Source organism: Peromyscus californicus, unplaced genomic scaffold (genome assembly GCF_007827085.1).
Source record: "Peromyscus californicus insignis strain IS unplaced genomic scaffold, ASM782708v3 Scaffold_5__1_contigs__length_169319896, whole genome shotgun sequence".
Taxonomy (NCBI): domain Eukaryota; kingdom Metazoa; phylum Chordata; class Mammalia; order Rodentia; family Cricetidae; genus Peromyscus; species Peromyscus californicus.
In genome coordinates this window covers 43,575,523-43,600,632 of record NW_026294573.1, presented here as the reverse complement: position 1 = coordinate 43,600,632, position 25,110 = coordinate 43,575,523, and the positions used below count along the sequence as shown (strand labels likewise).

The 25,110-nt window shown below is 45.9% G+C and overlaps 1 protein-coding gene and 1 non-coding gene across 4 annotated transcripts in view; both read right to left on the bottom strand.

The window, feature by feature from the left end:
- Positions 1 to 1,137: 1,137 nt before the first annotated feature.
- LOC128098007 (U6 spliceosomal RNA) lies at positions 1,138 to 1,243 on the bottom strand. The gene has a single exon (XR_008214058.1). It is a non-coding gene; the product is annotated as a U6 spliceosomal RNA (small nuclear RNA).
- Positions 1,244 to 2,710: 1,467 nt separating this feature from the next.
- The window catches only part of Scp2 (sterol carrier protein 2), a 95,054-nt gene continuing 72,654 nt past the window's right edge, over positions 2,711 to 25,110 (bottom strand). For 2 of the 3 annotated variants that reach the window (XM_052715102.1, XM_052715103.1), the window contains 3 exons: positions 18,664 to 18,793; positions 6,552 to 6,631; positions 2,711 to 3,721 (listed from right to left, as the gene is read on the bottom strand). In XM_052715102.1, the coding sequence (XP_052571062.1) occupies positions 3,626 to 3,721; positions 6,552 to 6,631; positions 18,664 to 18,793 (306 nt within the window). In that variant the 3' untranslated portion in view covers positions 2,711 to 3,625. Of the gene's footprint in view, positions 3,722 to 6,551; positions 6,632 to 18,663; positions 18,794 to 25,110 lie in introns of those variants that run through there. The other variant, XM_052715104.1, reaches the window with a different exon arrangement.

The window sequence follows — 25,110 nt, the reverse complement described above, 5'->3', positions numbered from 1 at the left end:
ACAGGAACACATTACCATGAGGGAGTGATTAGTTCCCTTTTGTGATTCATGGGGACAACTTCCTGGAAGGATGAAATCTGAGTTTTCAAAGTGTGTATGGGGACAGGGGCTGAGTGACTAGGGGTGACACAGAGAACAGCATGAGCAACCCCACCTGGGTTGGACTTCAGTATATCAAATAACGTGCCTGCGCAGCGTGAATTCTTGGGAACCAAGCATACTACTTCCCAAGAGAACTCTCATCTTATGTCACTGAATTTTACAAAACCAATTCCAGTCTAGCCTTCATGCCTACTATGCCATTGAACCAATTTTATTTTGGTCACCAATGATCGCCATGTTGCCAAATTCTGTCAGACATCAAACTACTGGACCTCACTGACCCTTCCCAATTTTGGCTGTGCTCTCTTCTGGAACTTTCCATCTACCTCTCTGACTTCTGTCTACTTGACCTCTGGTTTACCCAAGGCTAACCCAAACCCTAATCCCCAGCTCCACACAATACCACCCATTCCTGCGACTTTAAACTCAACCCTTTTGTGCACAGGATCCAAAGGTGTCTCCGAATAACTCAGCTGACCTCATCTTGTCAGCTCAACACCTTCCCAAATATTTCTACCTGGTATTTCTTGGGCACCCCAGACTTAAGTTCCAAAGAGAAGTGTTTCAAACACTCCTGCTTCAGGTTTCGCTGTGGTCCAGCTAGGGTCCGCCCTGGGAGTAGCTAGTCACCGGCAGTTAGTCTCACCTCTGTATCTAGTTGCCAGCTTGTGCCAGTTAGCTCTAGCTCTACCTCCTCTCTACATCTGTCTCCATGCCTGACAGACGCCTTGGTAGAGAGCACCATCCCCCTGCATCTAGACAGCCACTGTGCTCAGAAGGTCGTCACACAGGTGTGAGGGTGGAAGCAGAAGCCATGGCAGTGCCCTGCCTTCAGTCCTTGTTCTGGAGAGCACCATCTGGTCACAGACACCCCACCTCCATCCTCTCCTGGTCCATGTGGAGTTTTGAAGCTAGGCGTGACACATGACTTTCTTGTTTTCTAGTCTAATAAGACTAAATTTATTCAGTATCCTAGTAAAAACTTTGACCGCAAGTATCCAACAGTTTAAAAGTACCAAACAGATCTGTAGGTTTAAAAACATGAAACAGTTCACAAATTTGTACATTATCCTTGCACAGGGGCCAGGCTAATCATCTCTAGATCATTCCAATTTAGTATTTGTGCTGCCAAAGAGAGCCCACGACTTTCTCTTAACAAAGACACGTGACCAAAAGCTTTAAGAACACTCACTACCTTTCTCTCTTCCTATGCCGTGATGGCAAGGTGGCCAGCAGCAGAGTGACAAGCACGTGAAGCCCTGTCTTAGCTCCCTGCAGCTGCAGAGAATGACATACCTTACCAATGTCTTACAGAATGAACCAGGCCTACGGTAAGAGGCTCCCGGCCCTCCCCTCGTCTCGGGCCTGTCCTTCTACTTCACTGCAGTCTGCTCACGCTGAGCCCCTGCTCACGCTGAGCCCCTGCTCACGCTGAGCCCCTGCTCACGCTGAGCCCCTGCAAGTTTTAGAGCAAGCCACCTTTTAACTCAGCACTCTTCACTTACTCCCAGCCTTCTCAACCTTCCGTTCTCAGCTTACAAATGACGTCTTCATAGCTGTCCCTAACGGCATCATAACGACTGTCCCTGCAGCCCTCTATCACGTCCCCTGACGCTTGCTGCCCAGCACGTCAGTCTGTGATCATCCCTCATCTCTGTGATTGCCTCCCTGACTGCCCTGAAAACACGAGGGGAGGAGCTCCCCAGCATCTCTGTACTGCCGCCGCCTTTTGGATGTAGTGCCTTCTGTTCCCATAGGATTGGCCCGAAGCCCATTTCTAGACCCTCTTGTCATCAGGGGGCGGAAGGGAGCGGCAAACGCAAACTACAGAGAAATCAGGCATTTTACTTCCTCCTTGGTCTTTCTTCTCAGAGTTAAGAAGCAAGCCACTCTGATTAGGAAGTGGGTCTATTCCTTGAATCCATCCATGGGACTTGAGGTCAACCTGTCGTGGTTTAATTTACCCTCAAGCACTATCACCAAATGCCTTGTTGGTCACAGAACACAGAAAGCTAATGGTCTCAGGGACCTGAGCAAGTCCTGACCACACTAACAGGGACCACGGATATTCAGGACGAATCGAGCAACCTGACTTTTTTATTAACCTTTGACCTCCTTTGTAAAGGAACAACAAAAGCTGGACCTACAGCTGGGCATGGTGTCACACACCTACGATCCCAACACTCGGGAGGCAGAGACAGGAGGATTATCACAAGTTCAAGACCAATTGGGCTATATGGAGAGTTCAGGCAAGCCAAAATTACATAATAAGACTTCGTTTCAAACCGCCTCTCCAAAAAGCAATCAATCAATCCAGGGGACAGCTGAGCTCCCAGTGAGAAGACCAGCCCAGCTGGAGACTTAGATCTCTCTTCTAACAACTCAGCAAACAGCACCCAAGCAAGCAGTTATTTACCTAAGAGAGGCAGTCTCCTGGTCAAGTGTTCTTCCCACACGTACCACCTCCCCAATTAAGAACTAGCAACTGTGTGAGAGTGACTGGTAGATCATGTCCATGTCACACCTGAGTTCTAAGGCCCCAATGTTTTCTTTGCTCCATAGACTAGAGAGCCCCAGGCAAAAAGAACATACACAATAAAAACGGAGATAGGAAGAGCTATTTTAATTTTCTTTTTAAATCTTCCAAAAGCATTATTTTTATCCAAACCTAAGTTATAACAAATAGCATTAGAATCAGAAAAACTAGGAAGAAAGATAGATGCAGACAATCAAATGTATGAAAAAGAGAATTGTGAGACTCAGTTTATGAACTTATTAACAGGAAGTTAGAATTGAAGCCTGTGTCTCTGGAAGAAACCTTATTCTATTATTTTGAGCAATGGCATCCAATGGCTCTAGTACCCTGATTTTTTAAAAGATGCCCATTAAAAAAATTTTTAAAAACAGCTCTGTTCAGCTGTAAATTCCCTCCTAAGCTCTGACCATAATTCTTGTATTTTCCTTGGGAAGAAAAGAACTATTTCTGATGGCATGAAATGCACATTTTCAAAGTTTTTTCTTTTCTTTTCTTTTTAAACTTAGTACAGAATTTTATTTTAAGAACTATTAGTGAGAACTTGATGCAGGTAATTAAGTGAGAGACACTACCTCCTGGTAACTATGGAAGTCTGTTTCTTCTCCAGTCCCCCAAGGGAACTCTCACACCAAGTGTCCCACACAATGATCCTTAAATACACTTCTAAGCAAAACAAGAGCTTTGTTTTCGGTCTTTAGGTTATGATCTGAATTTTATTCTGAAACGCAAATTTACCCCAAACCATCACTGACATAGTAGCTTTGTCATGCACAGTTGTACTCAAGTTCTCAAAGCAGCAGCAGCAGCAGCAGTCTGGGAGGCCCTATTCACCCCCAGCTCAGGGAAAACTCGATTGGCCACACCCACTTAGCAACAAATCTACCTCATGCTACCCAGGAAGTGTCAGTCTAAGCCACGACAATGAGCCGTGGATATCTACACATCTACACATCTCATCGTGTGTTCTGAGGTTGCCAGGGGAGCTCTTCACAGCTTGGCTTTGCCGGGCTGGAGCTGAAGGTTCTGCAGTTTCATCGCCAGAGCCATGTTGCCAGCAATTTTCAGTTTACCTTGAAAGAAGGCCTGTGAGTGATAAAAATACCATTCATTAGTTGGCGGGTTTTGTTCAGTATTTGCTAGTGTTTCTAGACTATTCAGGCCTGAGATCATCTATCAGGTCCTTAACTCTCTGCAAAAGACAAACCTTAGCTTCCTGGGACAGATTTAGAACAAGATCCTTTGAAAGGAAAAATTCCCAACAGCCATGCTTTATGTAAATGGAAAGGAATCCCCAAATTCCCTTCTCTTAAAAGTTGGGGCTCTCTGCCTCAAATGTAGTATACCTTGTTCAAATGCTAGGCAAAACAGATCCACACTAGATGAATTTGCTTTAAAATATTACTGGGCTTAAAACATGAAATGAAATTTTCAACAGATTGCTGGGAGAGAAAGCACACTCAAGTCCATTTGGAAAGTCCTGGGATTCAGTGGATGGTCGAAACTCCACCATTGGCTCTGCTCTGCTCAGCTTTCCCCAAAGGACTGGTCGCTGCAGAGGACAGCCCCTGTTCACGCAGTATTTCTGTTCCTCTGGCTCAGTGAGAAGCCTCAGCCACTCTGAAGGACAGAGCCACAAACTGTTCCATTTAACAAGGCTGGGGATTAGATCACATGACATTTGCTAAATTTACTGTGTAACAAAATCCTAGGGAGACTCAGAAGTAGCAAAATGAGGAATATACATGATTTCTGCTATGACTTTAGTGTTTTGTTTTTTTTTTTTTTTTGGTTTTTTCGAGACAGGGTTTCTCTGTGTAGCTTTGCGCCTTTCCTGGAACTCACTTTGGAGACCAGGCTGGCCTCGAACTCACAGAGATCCGCCTGGCTCTGCCTCCCGAGTGCTGGGATTAAAGGCGTGCGCCACCACCGCCCGGCTGACTTTAGTGTTTTAACTCAGTCTTTGAAATAAGGAAGAGCTGGCTGAGAAAGGTTTCTGGGAGTCTCAGAAGCAAGCAGGGTTGCTGGGTTTTTCCACACCCTGGTAGGGATCACCAACACTCCCATTCCCCCAGTAGGGACAAACTAAATATTTCCTTTTTATATGGCACAACTCCTTCTGTCTGATGACTTAAAGGTCAGGTGTCTCAGAACACAATATATTTAACATATGTTATTTAAAAATACAAACCAGCTGTACAACTGAAATGTACCACCTTCTCCTTTTAAAGCTACAAGAGAAAATAATGGAGAAAGCAGGAGCGTCCTCCACGAGAATCCAAGCCTGAGGACCATGTTAATCTGGCCCTAGGTATTCTTTGTGCTTCTCTGTTGGCCAGATCACTGCTTTGTTTCAACTACAGCCAAACACTGAAATTAGAATTTCCACTGCATTTAATGATTCCCAGTCAAATCCTCTACCAAGCATCAGGAAAGGCCATTAGCACATTAACAGAAAGGTCTGCTACTTGATGTTCCTCTGGGTGTTAACAGGTGCTGAAGGAAAGTAAGCTGATACCATGTCCCCTCAAAACGCTTGTTCATAGATAAACTATAGGAGAACAAGGACATCGGATGTGTGAGGGGTGAGCCTCTGCCAGAGCTGTGTGGTGTGCACAGAATGGGGGCAGCAGCTGGGAGGAATGACAGCCAGCTCCTGCGCTGGTGGCCTGTCCCATCCAGGTTTCTGGAGTGGACTGCGGGTGGTGATGTCAGTGCCAGGGTGTGTGTTGCACTGAAGCATCACAGATGCACGCTGCTCAATCATGGCATTGCCGAGACATGCTTAGTTGCTAAGAAAACCCATCTAAAAAGGAATAGGAGCGGGAGCCAGATTCAGTTTCATCCATCATCAGTTACCTGGGAATACCAGAGACAAGATCTGAAGCAGCTAAGACAACAACAGAAAATGAAGTTAGAATAGAGGGAAGGTCTTGGGTTTCTTTTCTGCTAATGGAAGGCTTGCTGTCTCCAGTCCTCTTGACCCTGTTGATAAAGAAGGTTCCTTGACAACTCTGGGACCAGGGGGAACCATATGAGGCGTGTGTACATTTTAGATAAATACACTTTTTAATCTAACAACTGTTGATAGCAACCTAAAACCACCAGGCATTGTACTGTTGTAGAAACCCCGAGAACACATGATGTGTTTGGTCTTCTGTGGCACTCGAGATCTAACGGGGATGAGACAGACTCAGGACAAGTGCTCAGCTCAGCCAGAAGAGGAACTGTACTCAACAACTCAGTCGGTCCTTGAGGAGCTGATTTGAAAAGGCAAGTCTGTCAGGGAAGCAGAGTTTAGGCAAAAAGAGCTTGGGCACCGAGAGGAACACAGAAGGCCCTTTTTACGTTCACCACCACCTCTTGCTCCCTCAATGTGTCCCTTTCTACCGAGCCTTGCTAACTCTGTATGTTAAGCCTTTCCTGAGGCTGTTCCTTCCTCCATGTGGGCTGACCACAGCCAGGAACAGTACCTTGGCCCTTACCATGGATCTTAGCAGCTGTGCTTGGTGTGTGTGCATGTGTGTGTGCATGCGCGTGTGTGTGTGTGTGTGCGTGCGTGCGTGCGTGTGTGTGTGTGTGTGTGTGTGTGTGTACATACACTAAGAGCAGAGGGCAACACTGGGTGTCTTCTGCAGTTGCTTTCCACCTTATTTTCTGAGACAGCTCTCATTGTGAGCTCCAAGGATTCGTGTGTCTCTGCTTCCCCAGCACTGAGATGACAGATGTACACGCTATGCCCAGCTTCTTTCCGTGAGTGCTGGCGATCCAAACTCAGGTTCTCATGTTTGTGTGGCACGCACTTCACAGAAATCTGTTTCTTACCACACTAAGTGCAGGGACTACCTCAGTTTCCCCTGGCACTTCTAACACACAGGATGCTATTGTTCACATACGTCTGTGACATCATACTTACCGACTGAGGATTCATTTTCCCAGTCATCAGAGCCAGCAAATCCGAGTCAGCCATGGTGATGGTGCAGTCCGCCTTCTTATCTACAGCAGACACACGCAAGAGAAAAGAAGAGAAGAAAGCATTCAGGACATGACACTTGGGGACCACTCTGTGCAGGAGAATCACGCTGAAGCAGCAAGAGGACGCCGGCACTCAGGGACACTTCCGCCGCAGTCTGGTAAGATGGGGTAGCCTTGATGTTCAGTAACAGGAACGAGTTAAGAGAGCACGGTGCACTCTTACACTGGAACACAAGGCAGCCAGGGTCTGGACGGCAAAAGTCTGGTATTTGTGACAGCAGTGAATAGAGGCAGTGACAAAGTAAACCCCAACAATGACCCCATTTTGCTTAAAAATAGTATTCAACGATAGAAATGAAAGAAAAACAACTGCCATCTTAGATACGGATATGTTATGGTTACTGTGGTTGACAGACTCAGGGTGGCCCTCATGATCCCTGCCTACCTTTGCATAATCCCCTTGGGCCAGTGTGAGCAGGACCTGTGCCTTGCTTCGGCCACAGGAAGGTGCTGGAATGGAAATCCACGGGATTTCATCTAACAAGCGCCCATCTTGCCAGCAGACTCACACTTGCGCTCCTCTTGGCTCTGACCAGCTAGCTGTACATGTAAACTTCCCACAGAGAGGCCATACTTTCCAAGGAGCTGGGGGCAACCGAAGCCTTCGTTCTCACAGCCACAGGAAAGACATTCTGCCAACAACCTGGCTCAGCTTGATGCCGAAACCAATCAAGCCTCCAGATGGGGCCCAGCCCCGGCCAATAACTGGATGGCAGTTTTATGCAACCCTGTGCAAGAGAATCGAGCTGGGCTGTCATCAGCTCCTTAACCATTGGAAATGTGAGGTGATAAAGAAATGTATCCGTTCCCCGACTATGTAGCCCAGGCTGGCCCCAAACTGGAATTACAAGTACACGCCACCAAGACTGGCTAACGTATATATTCTTTTAAGCCATTAAAGTCATGATAATTTGTTTTGCAGTCAGAAAAAATTAACATAATTACATAAATATGGGATTAATCAACATTTCTGGTAAAAGACCAGACACTAAATATTGTAGGTTTTGAAGGTAACCAGGTCTCTATCACAATTTGCCATTCTATATAGCGTAAAAGCAGCCACAGATAACATGTAAATGATAGCTGGGTCCAGCAAAGGGTTTCCCTTTTTTTTTTTTTTTTTTTTTGGTTTTTCGAGACAGGGTTTCTCTGTGTAGCTTTGCGCCTTTCCTGGAACTCACTTGGTAGCCCAGGCTGGCCTCGAACTCACAGAAACCCGCCTGGCTCTGCCTCCCGAGTGCTGGGATTAAAGGTGTGCGCCACCACCGCCCGGCGGGTTTCCCTTTTTTAGTTTTTGTTGTTTTTGCATTTATTTATTCATTTCGGGTTTGTGTGTGTTCACATACGCATGCATGTGCCCATGTATGACACAGTGTGTATACATCAGAAGACAACTTGATGGAGTAAATTTCCTCCTACTGTGAGTTCTGGACTCAAGTCATCAGGCTTGGAGGCAAGTGCCTTTGCCCACTGCGTCATTTCACCAGCCTCCCCCCCAAAAAGACTCAAAGCAGTGTCAGAGGGAGGGAAAGGCACCTACAACTCACGGATCTACAAACAATCTGTGTCTAGAACACTGAAGGAATTCCTACCACTCAGTGGCGAGAAGGTAGGGAAGGGGCTGGGGAATGGCTTGGGTGCTGCACACGTATAAGGACCTGAGTTTGGATCCCCAGCACCCACAAAAGCTGGGTGCAGCTGGGCAGCAGAGCAAACCTTTAATCCCAGCACTCAGGAGGTGGAGGCAGGTGCATTTCTGAGTTGGAGGCCAGCCTGGTCTACAGAGCAAGTTCGAGGACAGCCAGGGCTACACAGAGAAACATTCTTAAAAAAACAAAACCCCTGGGTATAACCTCAGCACTGGGGGGTGGAGGGAGGGTGGAGACTGAAGGTCACTGGTGCTTGTGAGCCTCAAACCCTGCTCCAGGCTTAGGTTCAATGACAGATTTTTGTCTCAGAGGAACAAGGCAAAGTGACAGATCAGGACGCCTGATGTCCTACTCTGGACTCCACATGTGTGCACTTGTACGTACACATACAAATGGGCAAGGCCACCCTGGAACTCTCAAGGTAGACCAGGCTGGCCTTGAACTCACAGAGATCTGCCTGTCTCCGTCTCCCAAATGCTGGGATTAAAGGTGTATGCCAGCACGGCCCAGCCTAAAGGGTTTTTGTTTTGTTTGGGAGATTTTATTGACTATAAATTATAGCCTGATAGACATGACTTTTAAAAAAACTGCCAGTTCCAAGTACTATAAAAAATATGAGGCAACTGACTATAAAACAGGCACTATAGCAAAATCCTGACTGTGACGCACTTTATGACCTAACACTCCCACCCCAAAGAAATGTCCGAGGATGCGATAAAATGTCCAGAACAGCTTTCTTCAGAAAGACCTAAATTGGGAACAAGGCAGGCGCAACCTACAACGAGTAAGTGCTGGGGTTTGGGCACGGTCAAGACGAGCCGTCAAGACGAACCGTTGCTGCCTGCCATCAGTTGACCGCATCCTACACTGCTGAACAGGAAGGAGACCAACGTAAAATGAAGCAACTCCGGGATGATACCATCGACGGCGCCTAAATAAGTAACACTCATCTGTGGTGACAGAATCTGCAACAAGGGTTCCTTTTTGGGGTGGATGGTATGAGGAGGGGCCTTAGGGAGGCTTCTGGAATGCTGGAATGCAGCAACATTCCGAAGCCTCCTGATCTGGGAGGTGTATTAATCTGCAAACATTTACCAAGAGAGTACTTCAGAGTTATGCTCTTTGCCACAGGCTAGACTTCAACAAAAGTTACCCAAGTGAAACAGAGTAAGAGGACAGGCGGTGGGCTAGACCTGGTCCATAATCTGCCACTTCCTAGACTAGACGGTGGAACTGTGGGAGGAAACATCTACCCTCACTTTATTTCTCCATCTTTTTCTAACCTTCTATACTAAGTGTCCGTTACTTAAATAGTGTCTTAAAGAGTATTTATTTGGGTATCATCAAGTATAATGATAGAAGAAGACTGGACCACCAAGATTAACATCTCATTGTTAAATTAGCCATGATGACCATGGGCAGCCAGAGGTTTCCAGCAGAACTGACAAGCTCCCCTTAGCAGTCAGTGTTTTAGGCAATCAGCCAGAGGAACAGAGGGCCAATAGTTGACTCCTCATCTTATAAGGGATTAATTAGCTCAAATAAAAGTTGACCTTTTCCCCAAACCAAGTCACCTTCTACCCTCTATTTTTTACTTATTACATTTATCTAAAACTACATTATGTATTTGTATATATTTTCTCTCTGTATTTGTACAAAGAATGAGAAACTTCAAGGGGGCAGGAGTCACCTCAGTCTTGTTTATTATTATGTCCCCAAGTCCCCAGAAGAGGGTATCACAAATAAAGAGCAGACAATAAACTGTACAGATAATCTTGACCGGAAGAAAAGAGACAGGGGCCAGGACTGGCAAAGCATGCCTGTAACTCCAGCACTCAGAAGGCTGAGGTAGGAGACTGCCCAGACTGGATGGATGCTCTCATTACTGCTCAGCAGGCCAGGGCGACAATGAGAACCAAGGCAGGACTGGGATGCATAGTAATACCTGTCTCTAAAAGGCCAGAGAGCTACAGAGATAACTCAAAGGTTAAGAGTGTGTCCTGCTCTCACAGAGGACCCACTTTCAGTTCCCAGTACCCAGGTCAGGGGGCTCAAGCTGTCTGTAACTGCAGCTCCAGGAGAGCCATGATCCTGGACTCTGCAGGCACTGACACACACATACCCACACAGAGATACAGACATGAACATATAATTAAGAAGAAAAAATTCAAAGAGAGAGAGAGAAAGAAGATGGCTTACCCAGCATGGTAGTGCACGCCTTTAATCCCAGCACTTGGGAGGCAGAGGCAGGCCAGTCTCTGTGAGTTCAAGGCCAGCCTGGTCTACAGAGTGAGTTCCAGGCCAGCCGGGGCTTTTTTACATAGAGAAACCCTGTCTTCCAAAAAAATCAAACCGGGAAAAACCAACAAACAAAACGAAGGTGCCGGACATGGTGGTACACACCTTTAATCCCAGCATTTAGGAGGGAGAGGCCAGCCTGGTCTACCTAATGAATTTTAGGAGAGCCAGGGTACACAGTGAGATTGTCTCAAAAAGAGGAAGGGGAGGAAAAGACAGAGTAAAGCATTAGAGAAGACACACCCACATTACTAAATAACTAAAGCAAGATGGAGAGAAGCTTTCACACTGGGGACTGACATCCAATGGCCATTTCCACTAGAGCTGCTAACACAACTTTCTAATTATAAGACGAAAGGTCTGAAACTTAAAAATGAAGACAATTTACTGCCTAGAAAATCAAATCCTACTGCAAATACCTAATATCAAAGAGTAGGTAGGGGGCGGAGAGTGAGGGAGCTAACTAATTGAGACAGCTGGACCTGATTCTGTCATTTCCAGTGGCTTTGGGAAGTGACATCTGCTCTGCAGTGACTACTGAGATCTCACTGTGCTGAGCATGGACAACTCTGTCTCCTCTGACTACATCTACTGAGCATGGACAACTCTGTCTCCTTTGACTACATTTACTGAGCATGGACAACTCTGTCTCCTCTGACTTTATAAAAACCTCGTGCAGGTGAGAGAGATCTAATGTCTTGCCTAAGATCACACAGTGGCTGCATCTAAGAAAAATTAGTATTTAACATATTGATTCATGAAGTCTTATGATGCTAGGTGCTTTATGACCCTGTATCACATTTAATTCCCACAACAGCTCTACTGACAGAAACTACCCTCACCCATTTTCTAGAGGAGACAATTAGATGCAGAGAAGGAATGTACCTTGCCTAAGAGACTGGGCCAGGATCTGAACCCAGGCTTGAGAGCCTCCAAAGGCTCATCCTAATGTACCTGGGGATGGGGGACCCAGAGGCTTTCTCTACTCTGTTGTCCAGGAAGGGTCAGAGTGAGAACTCAGTAACTTAGGGCAGAAGGAAGGAGTGAAGAAATAACATGTCGCGTTAGAAGTCAACTTCTGGGAGAGATGCTATGTGAGTTGTTTCAAAGAAGTCAAGGGAGAGAAGGAACTCAGAGAGAAGGTAATAGACGGCATCTAAGAAGCCAGAAAAAATGATGGAAAACACATTTACAAGTGTTTAACATAATCATGTGTATACCACTACCACACTCTTAGAAAGCAGATGAACAAAATACGTGTATAAACCTTACTTTTTAACAGTAACAAAACTCTCCTGACGCTACGTACACACCAGAGGAACGAGCAATTCTCCTCACGATGCCAGTTCAAACTAGGACATGTTACTGAGGCTTTAACATAGCTAATATCTAACAAATGGGCATTTGTTGTGGATGTAAGGGGAACTGGCAGTTTCCAGTGGTGGCTTTTACAGGCTAAGCCCACATTTCAACACGACTCGGGGCTGCCAACAGGTGTCAGGTTTAGCAGCAATGACCCTGCCCCAGGTTACCCCCTTCAGGTCTGGAAAAAGGCACCTGAAACAGGGAGAACAGGTGGCAGGTGTCCGTGCAGGGAGCAGGGCCTTTCCGACATCATCCAATAGCCTTCTATAAGCAAATCATGAAACCATCTTTCTTGACCAAACAGCCAACAGCACAGGAGAACTTTTAAGATCACCTTAACATCTGTCAGGAAATATAATTCCAAGTAACTAGGAACCTTCACTTATGTTCTAACTGCCACTGCTGCTGGATATGGTGGCCCATTCCTTTAATCCTAGTGCTTGGGCGGCAGAGGCAGGTAGAGCTCTACCAAAGGCAAGTTCCAGGCCCGCCAAGGGCACACAGTGAGCCCCCTCCACCTGCAAAGCCGTTACTGTACTCCCCAAAGCACCTCCAGTTTTTAAAAGCTGCATTCAGATGATATCTTTAAAAGCTTTTCTTCCTATACCACTTCATCGTGGCAGCTCATGGAATACGAACAGATAGTTTCTCTGCCCTCTCATTTATTTGGGTGTGTGTGGGGGGACTATGTATAATTCAGAAACCTTTGCAATAAAGCCACCCTGCCACACCTGGCAGGCTCCCTATTCGTTGGTCCTATTCCACAGTGCACAAAGCAGTGCCTCTAAGCATCCTCTCTTGCTCCAAATGCATCACACTAATCCAGGATCTCTGCCAGCCACCCCCACCCCCCTGCCCTGAGAGTCTGGATACCTAAGTACAATTACAGGGAAAGGAGCGTCCATCCCTTGTAAGAACTCTCCTCCGCCCGTGCTCCTGAGGGTGTGCTCTCCTCCAGCACCTCCTTAACTAAGGCGTCCATGAGGCAGCATCACACCTCTCCTCCCTCCAGGAGGCCTCCAGGTTGCCCTCAGCCAACCGCCCTCAGCCAACCGCTCGGGCACTCACCCTTGAGCACTCACTTTGCTCTCTGCCACACCAACCTGTCACTCAGTACATGGTGACACCATTTTCCTAAATGTTCTCTCTGGCCCTGCTCACCCCCTTTCCAGTTCATTAGGCCTATTAGAGCTTACAACATGTTGCCAGCTCATGTGGTAACTAACGGCCTGATCCCCAGCTGGTGGTACTACTGAGAGGTGACGGGGCTGTGAGGGCTCAAACTTCACTAGTTTTTCACAGATGAGTCCAGGGCTGAATGGACTGCTAGGAGGCGGGGCCTATCAGCGGAGATCATCCACTGTGGCTAATCTCTCTGAGGGTACAGTATGTTCCTGGTGCCTTCCTGACTCTCTGGTCCCAGGCTGACATGCAGTGAGCAGCTTTTGTCTAGCATGCCCTCCCACATGGATATTTTTACACAGCATGTATCGGCCAGCTGCCCTTGAATACTGTGAGCCAAAACAAACCTTTCTCTTCAGTTTTACATCATCACAGCATTGGAACTGACTAGTGCATCCACAAGCACCGGTTTCATACTCTGAAACACAGTTCTTCACTTTTTCTTAAAAAGCTTTAATGAGGTTGGTGTGGTGGTCCACAACTTTAATCCCAGCACTTGGGACACAGAGGCAGATGGATCTCTGTGAATTCAAAGCCAGCCTTGTCTACATCGTGAGTTACAGGACAGCCAGTGAGACAGAGACCTTGTATCAAAAACAGCAACAGCAACAACAACAACAACAACAAACAACAACCAAAAAAAAACCAAAAAACAAAAAAGCTTTAATGATTTGATTATAATGTATCAAATAGCTTTCAAAGTTTCTATTATGGCATTTTTTTTAAATTTAAAAAAATAAGTACTTTATGTGCATGGGTGTTTGGGCTGTACATTAAGTCTGTGTACCACATGTGTACCTGGTGCCTACAGAGGTCAAAAGAGGGTGTCTGATACTTTGAAACTGGAATTATGGACAGCTATGAGCACCATGTAGGTACTGGGGACTGAACCTGAGTCCTCTCCAAGAACAGCCAATCTTTGAACCTCTAAGCCATCTCTCCGACTCCCTATCAAGGCATTTAAATACCTTTAGTAAGTTGATCCCAGCTCTTCATCTTTCTAAAGTACCAGACTCTCTCCAGCAAGAGAAAGCTCCCGTGCAATATGGCTTCTGCAGCAAGTGCCCTCATGCTTTCCTTTGTGCGCTGCTCTCATTTCTGAGGGCCTACACGTGGGATGTGCTATTTGAATTACTGGGGGTGCAGCAGTGGCCTAAGAGACAAAAGCTCTGCTCATGGTGGCCCTGTTGGAGGAGCAGCAGGTGGCAACTGAGCTTTGGGAGTTCGGCCAACCAGGAAGCAAAGCACTGATGGGTGGATCTCGGATAGGCAAGGCCCCGTGGGTTTCAGACCCACAGTGTCTCTTGCTACTGCTGTGTCTTTGTGTGTTTGCCGCTGCCATTTTTCTCTGGTATCTGGCATGGTGTGAATGGGTATGGGGGAAATCCTCACTGCCTTTAATGTAGTGTGATTATCTCATGGAAATATCTCATTCTACTGGGCAGTTTTTACCTATGGATTACTATGAAGATGATTTCCTCCTAAGCTGTTCTTTTTAACTGAAGCAATGGCTTTATAGTTTAAACAGAATTTTGATTAAGGGTTTTTAATAAATACAGTAAGGGATTAAGATAGTGGTTAGTTTAGTAGGAAAATTAATATAGGTAAAGGTAGAATATAGTGTTGTTCCTGCCTCTGATAAAGCAGGGGCTGCAGAAGATAGAAAATAAGAAGGCAGTGTCACGCAGGTAGGACCTACGAGTTTCTCCTGAGTGGCTTAGGTTAATGACTAAGGAAACAATTGTGTCCCAGAAGTTGGGCTAGCTCAAATTCTTTTAATCTTAATGAACACGTTTTGATGAGCATCACAGCTAAAACAAAGATTTAAATAATGACTTTAGGTTAAGATGTTTTGGTTAATGGCTTTGAAGTAGAAGATCTTAGGGAACAATTTAAAGTTTAGAGAGGTGCAGTTGCTGAGGTCTAGAAACAAGAACAAAGACAGCCCAGTTATCATTAGCTGACATACCTTTCTTGCTAGGATGGGTTGGTGATCAAAAGCGATTATTAATTCCTTGTACTCATTCCTGCCCTCTGCTTCCTGATATAAAAAACTGTTGATGAGGAGAGATGGTTAACAGCACTGGCTGCTCTTCCAGAGGACCCAGGTTCAATTCCCAGGACCCACATGGCAGCTCACAACTGTCTGTCACTCCAGTTCCGGGGGACCCGACACCCATGGCAAAACACCAGTGCACATAAAGTTAAATAAAAAAAGAAATTAAAAAACAACAACAACTGATGAATAGGTGTGCACCCTGAGGATTGAAAGTAGAGCTGATTGTTTTTCATATATAAAAGCTTAGATTTGTGACTCTTTTAAGATTTTTTATGATTACCTCTTAAATAATTAAGCAATTGATCCTTTCCTTGTAGCTGCAAAATGCAGCCTCAGTAAAAGAACTGGCTGAGAAAAATACCTTGCTTGCTTACACTCTGTTAATCTATAACAAGTTGCTTGGACATGAATGTATGTGGGTTCTTGGAAATATATATATATATATTTTTTTACCTGTAACAGGTAAAATGTTTAATCACGTAAGGCATATGAAAAACATGTTTGTTTGTTTTTTTACTTGTATTCATTGTAATCATTCACTTGAAAAATAGAATGCAATCACTTTGTAATTTTTAAACTGCTTGAAAGATTTTGCTGGGGTATATAGGCTGTAAGGGAAAAATTAAGAACACACACACAGAAGGGGTACATCTAGATAGAGGTAAGAAAAGAAATAAAGAGATGAGAGAGAGATGAGAAAGAGAGACCCTGAAAGTGAATGTGTGTGAGTGTGAGTATGTGTGTGTGTGAGTGTGTGTGTGTGCCCCTTTTCACAGTCCCCAGAGAATTAAGTTTTATTCCCTCAAATAGAAAAGTCAAATTGAGTGATTAGTTCGCCGACTCCGTGGCTCCCCCTCCATCCCCGAGCTGCTGAGGGCTGGTCCTCATGGCAGCACTCTGCTTTCACAGAATGGACTCTCGGGGGTGGGAGAGCAGCAGCAAATGAGAGCCATAAGCACTAGAGAGAGACGTAAGGCAGAAAACAACAGTAAGTGTGGTTAGGGAAGGAGACTTCTGGGCAAAGACAAGGGATGAAGCTCTCTGGGGAAGACGGTTCCAGGACAGGACAGAAGCTCCCAAGTGAGAACACCCCATGCTCAAGCTACAGCAGGAGGCTAGTTACTAAAGCAAGTGAGTGAGAACACAAGCCAAGCCGGCCAGATCATCTGGTGTTGTCACGGAAACTGATTCTGCTTGAAGTTGAAGGCTGGCTTTGAGCAGAGAAGGATACAAATCTGACTCTGGTTTCTGATCATAAGGCTGCTGCAGGAAGAACTGTGAGGGACAAGGACAGGAACAGAGACACAAAGCTCGGATCCAGCGGGACGTGGGAGAAGATGGGATCATGGAGTATGAAAAGAATTGGGCCAAGGATGACCTCACAGCTTTTAGACTAAGGAACTAAGAAAACACAGGATATTGAGAAGAGGGCAGACCACAGGAGTACATGCCCTAGGGAAGCAGGGGGCCCAGAGTTCTGTTTCACACACGCTACCTTTACGGTATCTGTTAGGTGTTGACATGGTTTAATGTGCCCTCTAAAACACATTAAAATCTAGTTTCCAGTGTGTGGTGATCTATTGTGTACCCTAATAAACTTGCCTGAAGATCAGAGGACAGAGCCAGCTACTAGATTAGACACAGAGGTCAGGCAGTGGTGGCACACACCCTTTAATCACAGCACTTGAGATCTCATGTCTTTGCTTGGGAAGCACACATGCCTTTAATCCCAGGATTATATAGCAGGGCAGAGAAAGGTATATAAGGCGTGAGGAAACAGGAACTCAACTCTCATTAGGCTGAGGATTTCGTAGAGATAAGAACTAGTGGCTGGCTGTTCTGTCTTCTGATCCTCAGGCAAGTTTATTAGGGTACACAATATATCACCACACTAGTGTAGCAGTATTAAGTGGTAAAGCCTTTTAAAGGGGCTGAGGGCCATGATGTCTCTGCCCTCGGCAACAGATAGTCTATTACCTCAGGAGTAGGCTCCTGAAAAAGGTCGGCGTCTAGCTCCCATGTCTCTCCTGTTTAGCTCACCTCCCTTGTCCTTCCACTGGATCAGACCAGGGTAAGAAAGCCCTCTCACCAGATGCAGCTGTTCAGTGTTGGATTTCCAGCCTCCAAAGAGGGGGCCAACTAAACTCAGTTTAAAATTTACCCAATCTGTGATGTTTTGTTATAGCAGTAGCAAACGCCCGAAGACAGGTGTCCACAGACACTTGTCAGCTAAACAGTTATTCAGACACCTCTGGATTCAGTGGTGGGGCCATGGTGAACACATAAACCTGGGAGTCATTGTTTTTAAATTGTTTTTAAAACATGAGGCTACATGAGATCCCCAGGGAGTGAATGAACCAGAACTAAGCCTTGCAACACTCCGATGCCTAGAACTAAGGAGATGGAGAAATTATCAAGACAGGCCAAAATGAGCAGCCAGCAAAATAAAACAAAACAAACAAAACACGCCTGGACATGTGATACTAAGGCTGGAACTAACAACTGCATCCAGCAAGGTGGCAATCACTAGGGACCTTAGCAAGAACAAATTTGGAGAGACTGGATAAAAGCTAGATGGAATGGGTTCAAGAAAGAATTGGATGAGAGAAAGTAGAGCTAGTGAACACAGCCAGATCTCTCGAGGTCATCCACCATGCCCTGGATAATGAGATCTCAAACTAATCAAGAGAATGCTCTCAAGCCTCACATACACTCTGTGAAACAGGCAATATTTATGGCCATTTACAGGTAAGACAACTGAAGCTTGGTGTGCTGGCTAGTTTAAGTCAATCTACACAAGCTACAGTCATCCGAAAGGAGGGACCCTTGATAAAGAAAATGGTGCTAAGAGATCAGGCTGTAGGCAAGCCTGTGGAGCATTTTCTTAATTAGTGATTGATGGGGGAGGGCCCAGTCCATTGTGGGTGGTGCTGTCCCTGGACTTGGTGGTCCTGGGTTCTATAAGAAAGCAGGCTGAGCAACCATGGGGAGTAAGCCAGTCTTACATGGAGCCTCCTCCATGGCCTCTGCATCAGCTCCTGCCTCCAGATTCCTGCCCTGCTTGAGTCCCTGCCCTCACTGCTTCTGATGATGAATGAACTGTTATATGGAACTATGAGTGGAATAAACCCTTTCCTCCCCAAGTTGCTTTTGGTCATGGTGTTTCATCACAGCAATAGAAACCCTGCTAACACACTGTGACCAAGCCAGAAATCCAAGCCAGATGTGTCTACACCCAGTCTAAGACTAGTATCTCTTGTGTGGCGCTCCCCCAACTTTGCAGGGGTGGTCTGAACCTCCATCTCTTCCAAGGGTAGAAGAGTTCTTTTCAAGGACCTGTAAGCTCTACCACAGGTCTTTATGGGAACACCAAAGCAGACTCTGATTTCCCCAGCCTTGTGAACTTGTCACTGTCTAAGTAAAGTCACTATGGTACTGACCTGAGTTGGGAAGCACTGATCCTTTGCCGTTCTTCACGTCCACCACCCAGGTGGCTTCTCTGCCCCCAGGGCCATCCTTCACTTTGAAGGCAAAAACACCACCGATTTTCTTCACGAACTGTTCCCCTTCCTGGAAACAGAAGGAACACAGGGAGTTACCTTATGTCTCCTCCTCTGGCTTTAAATAAGTATTTTACACAGGTACATGTGAGCAGCAGGGGCGGCAGAGTCCCAAGACTCCAGCAGGATTCTACTCAGAAGTCAGAAAGAAAGCAGGGCAACAATTCTCCCATCTGTCAACTCTGAGAAACAGCTGTGTAGATGGAAAGACAGGGACAAAGGCATGGCAGCGTCCTCTGGTAAAAGAGCCTTCATTTGTCCCAGCACTTTGTGAGTCATTCTGGCCCGCCTCAATGTAGGCACACCGATCCAAAATCAGTTCCTTAACTCCTGATTTTGGTTCCCTACAATCAAAACTTAAAGTGATTCTAAAACCTGATAGTGTTGGAGCAATAATAAATAGAGATGTTGATGTTGCTAGAGGTCAAAGCAACTTTGTTCCCACTCCACTTTCTTCGCCTTTGATAAATAGAACTTTGATAAATTTTTTAAAAGTTCAATTCCTGCTTAGTAGAAGGAACTACGTAAATAATATTCCATTTGCCTCTTAATTTCGGATCTCAGGAATGCAGTAACCTAATAGAGAAGATGTCCCAGCAATCTCTGGCGGACAGACCTAATACAGAAGACGTCCCAGTGATCTCTGGAGGACAGACCTAATACAGAAGACGTCCCAGCGATCTCTGGAAGACAGACCTAATACAGAAGATGTCCCAGCCATCTCTGGTGGACAGACCTAATACAGAAGACGTCCCAGCGATCTCTGGCAGACAGACCTAATACAGATGTCCCAGCGATCTCTGGCAGATAGACCTAATACAGATGTCCCAGCGATCTCTGGAGGACAAACCTAATACAGAAGATGTCCCAGTGATCTCTGGAGGACAGACCTAATACAGAAGACGTCCCAGCGATCTCTGGCAGACAGACCTAATACAGAAGATGTCCCAGCCATCTCTGGAGGACAGACCTAATACAGATGTCCCAGCCATCTCTGGCAGACAGACCTAATACAGATGTCCCAGCCATCTCTGGAGGACAGACCTAATACAGAAGACGTCCCAGCCATCTCTGGAGGACAGATTCCCCTTTTCCTTTCCTTCCTCTTCACACCCCACTTTGTTCCCACTCCACTTTCTTCGCCTTCTTGAAACATAAATGGTCCCAGACTCTGTTGCAGGCACCCACACTGCAGTGGCGAGGGGGTCGGAACGCAGGCTGGCAGCATTCTGCACCTCAGACAAAGCCATCCAATAAAAGGGAGCGCAGGGGCAGAGTCGGCAGGGTGGGCAATGAGAGAGGACAGCGGCACATGCATGCCGCTCTAAAGAGAAGCAGGGGCTGGCCAGATGGCTCAGTGCTTGCCTGACGCCCCGAGCTTAATCCCCAGAACCTGCTATGAAGTTGAAGGAGAGAACAGGCCCCACAAGTTGTCCTCTGACCCCACAAGGGTGTCGCAGCACATACTCCTCCCCCACATCATGCACACAGACACAGACTCTAACCGTAAATAAAATTTCTAATTAAAAAAAGAAAAGAAAACCAGAGTCTGAAGAGGTGACTCAGTGGTTAAAAGGTGGCTGTTCTTCCAGAGGACCCAGGTTCGATTCATAGCAACCACATAGTGGCTCACAACCATCTGTAACTCCAGTTCCAGGGAATCCAGCACCCTCTTCTGGCTCCATGAGAACCAGACATGCACATGGTACAAAGACATGCATGTAGGCAAAAACACCCATACACATAAAATAAACTAATTCAAAAATAAATTAATTTTTTAAAAAGGAAGCCAATTAATTTTTTTGAAATACTTTTCTCTAGAAAAGAAACACATAGAAAAATTAGCAAATATTGATAAGCAAAAAGAAGAAAATACAGCCGGGCGGTGGTGGCGCACGCCTTTAATCCCAGCACTCGGGAGGCAGAGCCAGGCGGATCTCTGTGAGTTCGAGGCCAGCCTGGTCTCCATAGCGAGTTCCAGGAAAGGCGCAAAGCTACACAGAGAAACCCTGTCTCGAAAAACCAAAAAAAAAAAAAAAGAAGAAAATACAAATCATTTCTAGTTTTATCAAATCTAAAGAAAAAAATCACAACTGGATGAATTCCACTTTTTTTCTCCACACAGAGTTTTAAAAATGGATGTGATGGCTGGGCATGGTGGTGCAGTCCTTTAACTCTGTCACTCAAAAGGCAGAAGCAGATGGATCTCTGTGAGTTCTAGGCTAGCCTGGTCTACATAAGCAAGTTCCAAAACAGCCAGGGCTATACAGAGTCACTCTGAATCCAACAGGGTGGAGGTGGGAAATTAATGTAATGGCATATGCCATTCAAGGCCAGCCTGAGCTAAACAAAAACAAAAACAAAAACAAACAAAAAGAGTTCTAAAACAGCCTAGGCTACATAATGAGAACCTAATCAAAAAGAGTTGGGGATCATCTACTTTTCTGCTTCAAGCCGCAGGAAAACAGAATGGAACTCAGCTACTATCACGAAAGCTACTACTTGGAAAAGTCAAGGACTTCTCCAAAGGTCAAGCCATGGCTGAAGGGGTCTTGGTGATATTTTAGCTTTTGTATATATATCAGTTGGTTCCTAAAATGATTTTCTTGTGTGCTTCTAAGAACTCCTAACAGTGTATTTATCCAAGGCCATACGAAACAACACCTGTCTCCTAGGTCAGGTGGATAGCTTTATTTCTTGTGCAATTTACTAATACAACCTTACTAATAGACCCCTAACTTTTTACCTAACCACTTCTAGGAATGTAGACTGAGCACATAGATCCCTTTTTGATATACTGACCGGTCATTAGCACTCAGTTGACCTCCTCTTTTACCACTCCCATTTTGGGTTGTAAAAGAAAGCCTGGTGGTCACTGCCTGAGGAAAATTCCTACCTGCCTTTATGACCCTGTAGAATTCAAGCCTGGTGACCTTGCTCAACCAGGGGCTTGCTATTGCTTGGGTTTATAACTAGATTTCTGGGAGACTTAGGGGGAACGTGGATAATGGAGAGACGGAGAAAGGAGAGAGATAAGGAGGATTTTGACCAGAGAGTACGTGTGGATGAGATGGAAGATGAGAAAGAGTCAGATTGGGAAGTCCTAGCTGGGTAAGAACAAGACGAAAAGGACCTAGGTGAGGCAGAATTAAGACAAGAGAATTAGGATAGAACTTGGAGCAGTAGATGAATACAGAGAGAATCAGGCAAGAAAGGAGCTAGGCACGAGAACAGAACTGAAGCTGTGGAAATAGGAGGTTATCCCAGAGGAATTAAAGCAAGTGTACTATAGAGCTCGGTGTGCTGAGATTCTATTTCCCAAAAACAGTCCTTGCTCTTAGTAGTTCTCTCTCCTGAGCCCCTGGGATGTATAATATTAAGGCTGGTCCCTCTAATATTATACAAGACTTTTCTAGCTAATATAACCTTCTGCCTCTGCCTCCTGAGTGCTGAGATTTAAGGAATGGGTCAGCATGCCCAGTTGGCCATTTTATTATTCTATAAAGAAAAATATTTTTTACATTTGTGTGTGTGTGTGTGTGTTTTGTTTTTTGACACAAGGTTTTACTCAGTTACTTAGGCTGATCTCAAATTTGCAGCAATCCTCCTGTCTCAGCCTCCCAAGTAGTCCTAGGATTACAATCAAGAGTAACTATACCCGGTAACATTTCTATATACATTTATTCTTAGGCATTTTATAGTGCTCTTGTTAATAATATACTTTTCATTATATTTTATGGCTGAGGTATTACAGATACACAGACAACATGCTGATCTTCTTATGCTTATTCTGGAACTGGTTAGTTTTTAGTTCTCCTGTAGATTCTGTTTCCCTCCTCCTTCATTTCAGACTTAACATCCCTGCAGTAATATTTTTATATTTTTTGTATATCCAGGGTTCTTCCTCCCTATTCATTCCCTTAACAGAGATTAAAGTGTTCACTGTGTTTAGACCCTGTAAAGAGCACCTCAAATACTCAATACTCAAAGGAGGAATTTACATCAACTGACACCACACACCAACTTCTTGTTTCTATGTGTGCAGAACCACGGCCTACATTTGTGCGCTCTCTCTCTCTCTCTCTCTCTCTCTCTCTCTCTCTCTCTCTCTCTCTCTCTCTCTCTCTGTGTGTGTGTGGGGGGGGGGTGTAACAGCAATTGAGGTTATAATTTAGATCCTACAAAATTTAATCTGTTACAGTACACAATTTGGTAAATTTTGGTAAAATACAGTGTACCTTTTTGGGGGTACACTCTAAGATGTGTATGACAGTTAATCTTCATTACCAACTGGCAGGAATTAGGATTGTCTAGGAGACATACCTCACTGTGAGTGCATCTCCAGAGGTTTACCTGAGGAGAGAAGCCCCACCTCGGATGTGGTGGCACCATCCTATGTGCTGGGATCCCAGACCAAATAAAAAGAGAAACAGGCTGAACACCAGCACCTCTTTCTCTGCTAGAAGCTCCTGGCTGCAGATGTGATGTGACTCACAATCCTGCCACCAGGCCTTCCCACCATGCTCAGACTGTGCCCTTCGTAACCATGACCAAAATAAATCCTTCTCTCCTTAAACTGCGGCCTCAAGTATGTGGTCACAGATGGGGAGAGTGACTAACGTACGGTGCGCCACCCAACATCACCAACTTCAGAACATTCTCATTTTCTCATGTAAACTTACACCCCTTTGCAGTCCGTCACCATTTTCTGATACTAGCTTCTGAAAACCACAAACCCACTTTGTTTCTGTAAACCGGCTCATTCTGGACATTTCCTATAAATAGAACCATATGGTGTGTTCTCTGGTGAGTGGCCTGTCTCACTCAGCATGTGCCCAAGGGTCGTGCTGGATTGTGTCTGCTCTCCTTGCTATGGTCAGATGACAGTCTACTGAACGCAGCTTCTTTTGTTTATTTCCAGTGTTGGTGTAGTGCGTGCATGTGTGTCTGTGGGTTTGCTGTGCACACTCGGGAGAGAGTGTTCACTCGTGCAGGATCACATGGATGTGCACACATGGGAGGAGGGTGTTCACTCGTGCAGGCTCATGTGGATGTGCACACACGGGAGAGGGTATTCACTCGTGCAGACTCATGTGGATGTGCACACGGGAGAGAGTGTTCACTTGTGCAGGCTCACGTGGATGTGCACACACGGGAGGAGGGTGTTCACTCACACAGGCTCACGTGGATGTGCACACGGGAGGAGGGTGTTTACTCATGCAGGCTCATGTGGATGTGCACACACGGGAGAGGGTGTTCACTCGTGCAGGCTCACGTGGATGTGCACACGGGAGGAGGGTGTTCACTCACACAGGCTCACGTGGATGTGCACACACGGGAGGAGGGTGTTCACTCACGCAGGCTCACGTGGATGCCAGAGGCTGAGGCCTTTCTCACCTGCTTTTCTACGTTGCTTCTTTTTTAGTTTCACTTTTTGGTTTTTTGTGATAGGGTCTACATAGCCCTGGCTGTTCCGGAACTCTCTGTGTAGACCAGGCTGACCTCAAACTCACAGAGATTCTCCTGAGATTAAAGGCGTGCTCCACTGTGCTCAGCTGCCACCCTCTTGAGACAGTCTCTCCCTGGACCTAGAGCTCAATGTCTGAGTTTGTTTCTAACCAGTAAGCTCCCAGGACCCACGTGTCTTCTCCCCACAAACACCAGGATGTGAGATGTCCCACCACAGTCTGCCTTTACACGGGTGCTCAGGGAATCTCACCAGGTCCTCACGCTGTGCAGCAAGCACTTAACCCACTCAGCCCTCTCCCCAGGTCTCTCCCCAGGTCTCTCCCCAGCCCTCTCCCCAGCTCTCTCCCCAGCTCTCTCCCCAGGTCTCTCCCCAGGTCCCAGCCCTCTCCCCAGCCCTCTCCCCAGCCCTCTCCCCAGCCCTCTCCTCAGCCCTTTTTAGTTGTTTCCACAGCTTGGTTTTGACGAGTAATGCTGCTGTAGACATTTGTGTACACGTTTTTATGTGGATAGAGCTCTAACTTCTCTGAGCTGGGTAGTCAGAAGGAAACTGCTGAATCATTAGGTGCCGCCTGACTCTTCAAGGAACTAGCCAACTTTTTCTGAAGTAGTTACACCAATACTCCACCCCTACCAGCCGTGAGTAGGGGTTCAAATTTCTCTACATCCTCATCACTGATTGTTACCTCTTATTAGTCAGTCTGCTGGGTGTGTTAATCTTTTTCTTATAAAGAAAATTATCCTTCTTATTACTTCTTTCTTATCACCCTCCAGCCTACCAGCAAGTGGCCATGGGTCTTACAGCAAAGTAGCTGTTCTAAAGTATTTAGTCCGCACTCACTTTTCTCAGTAGTCACGGGT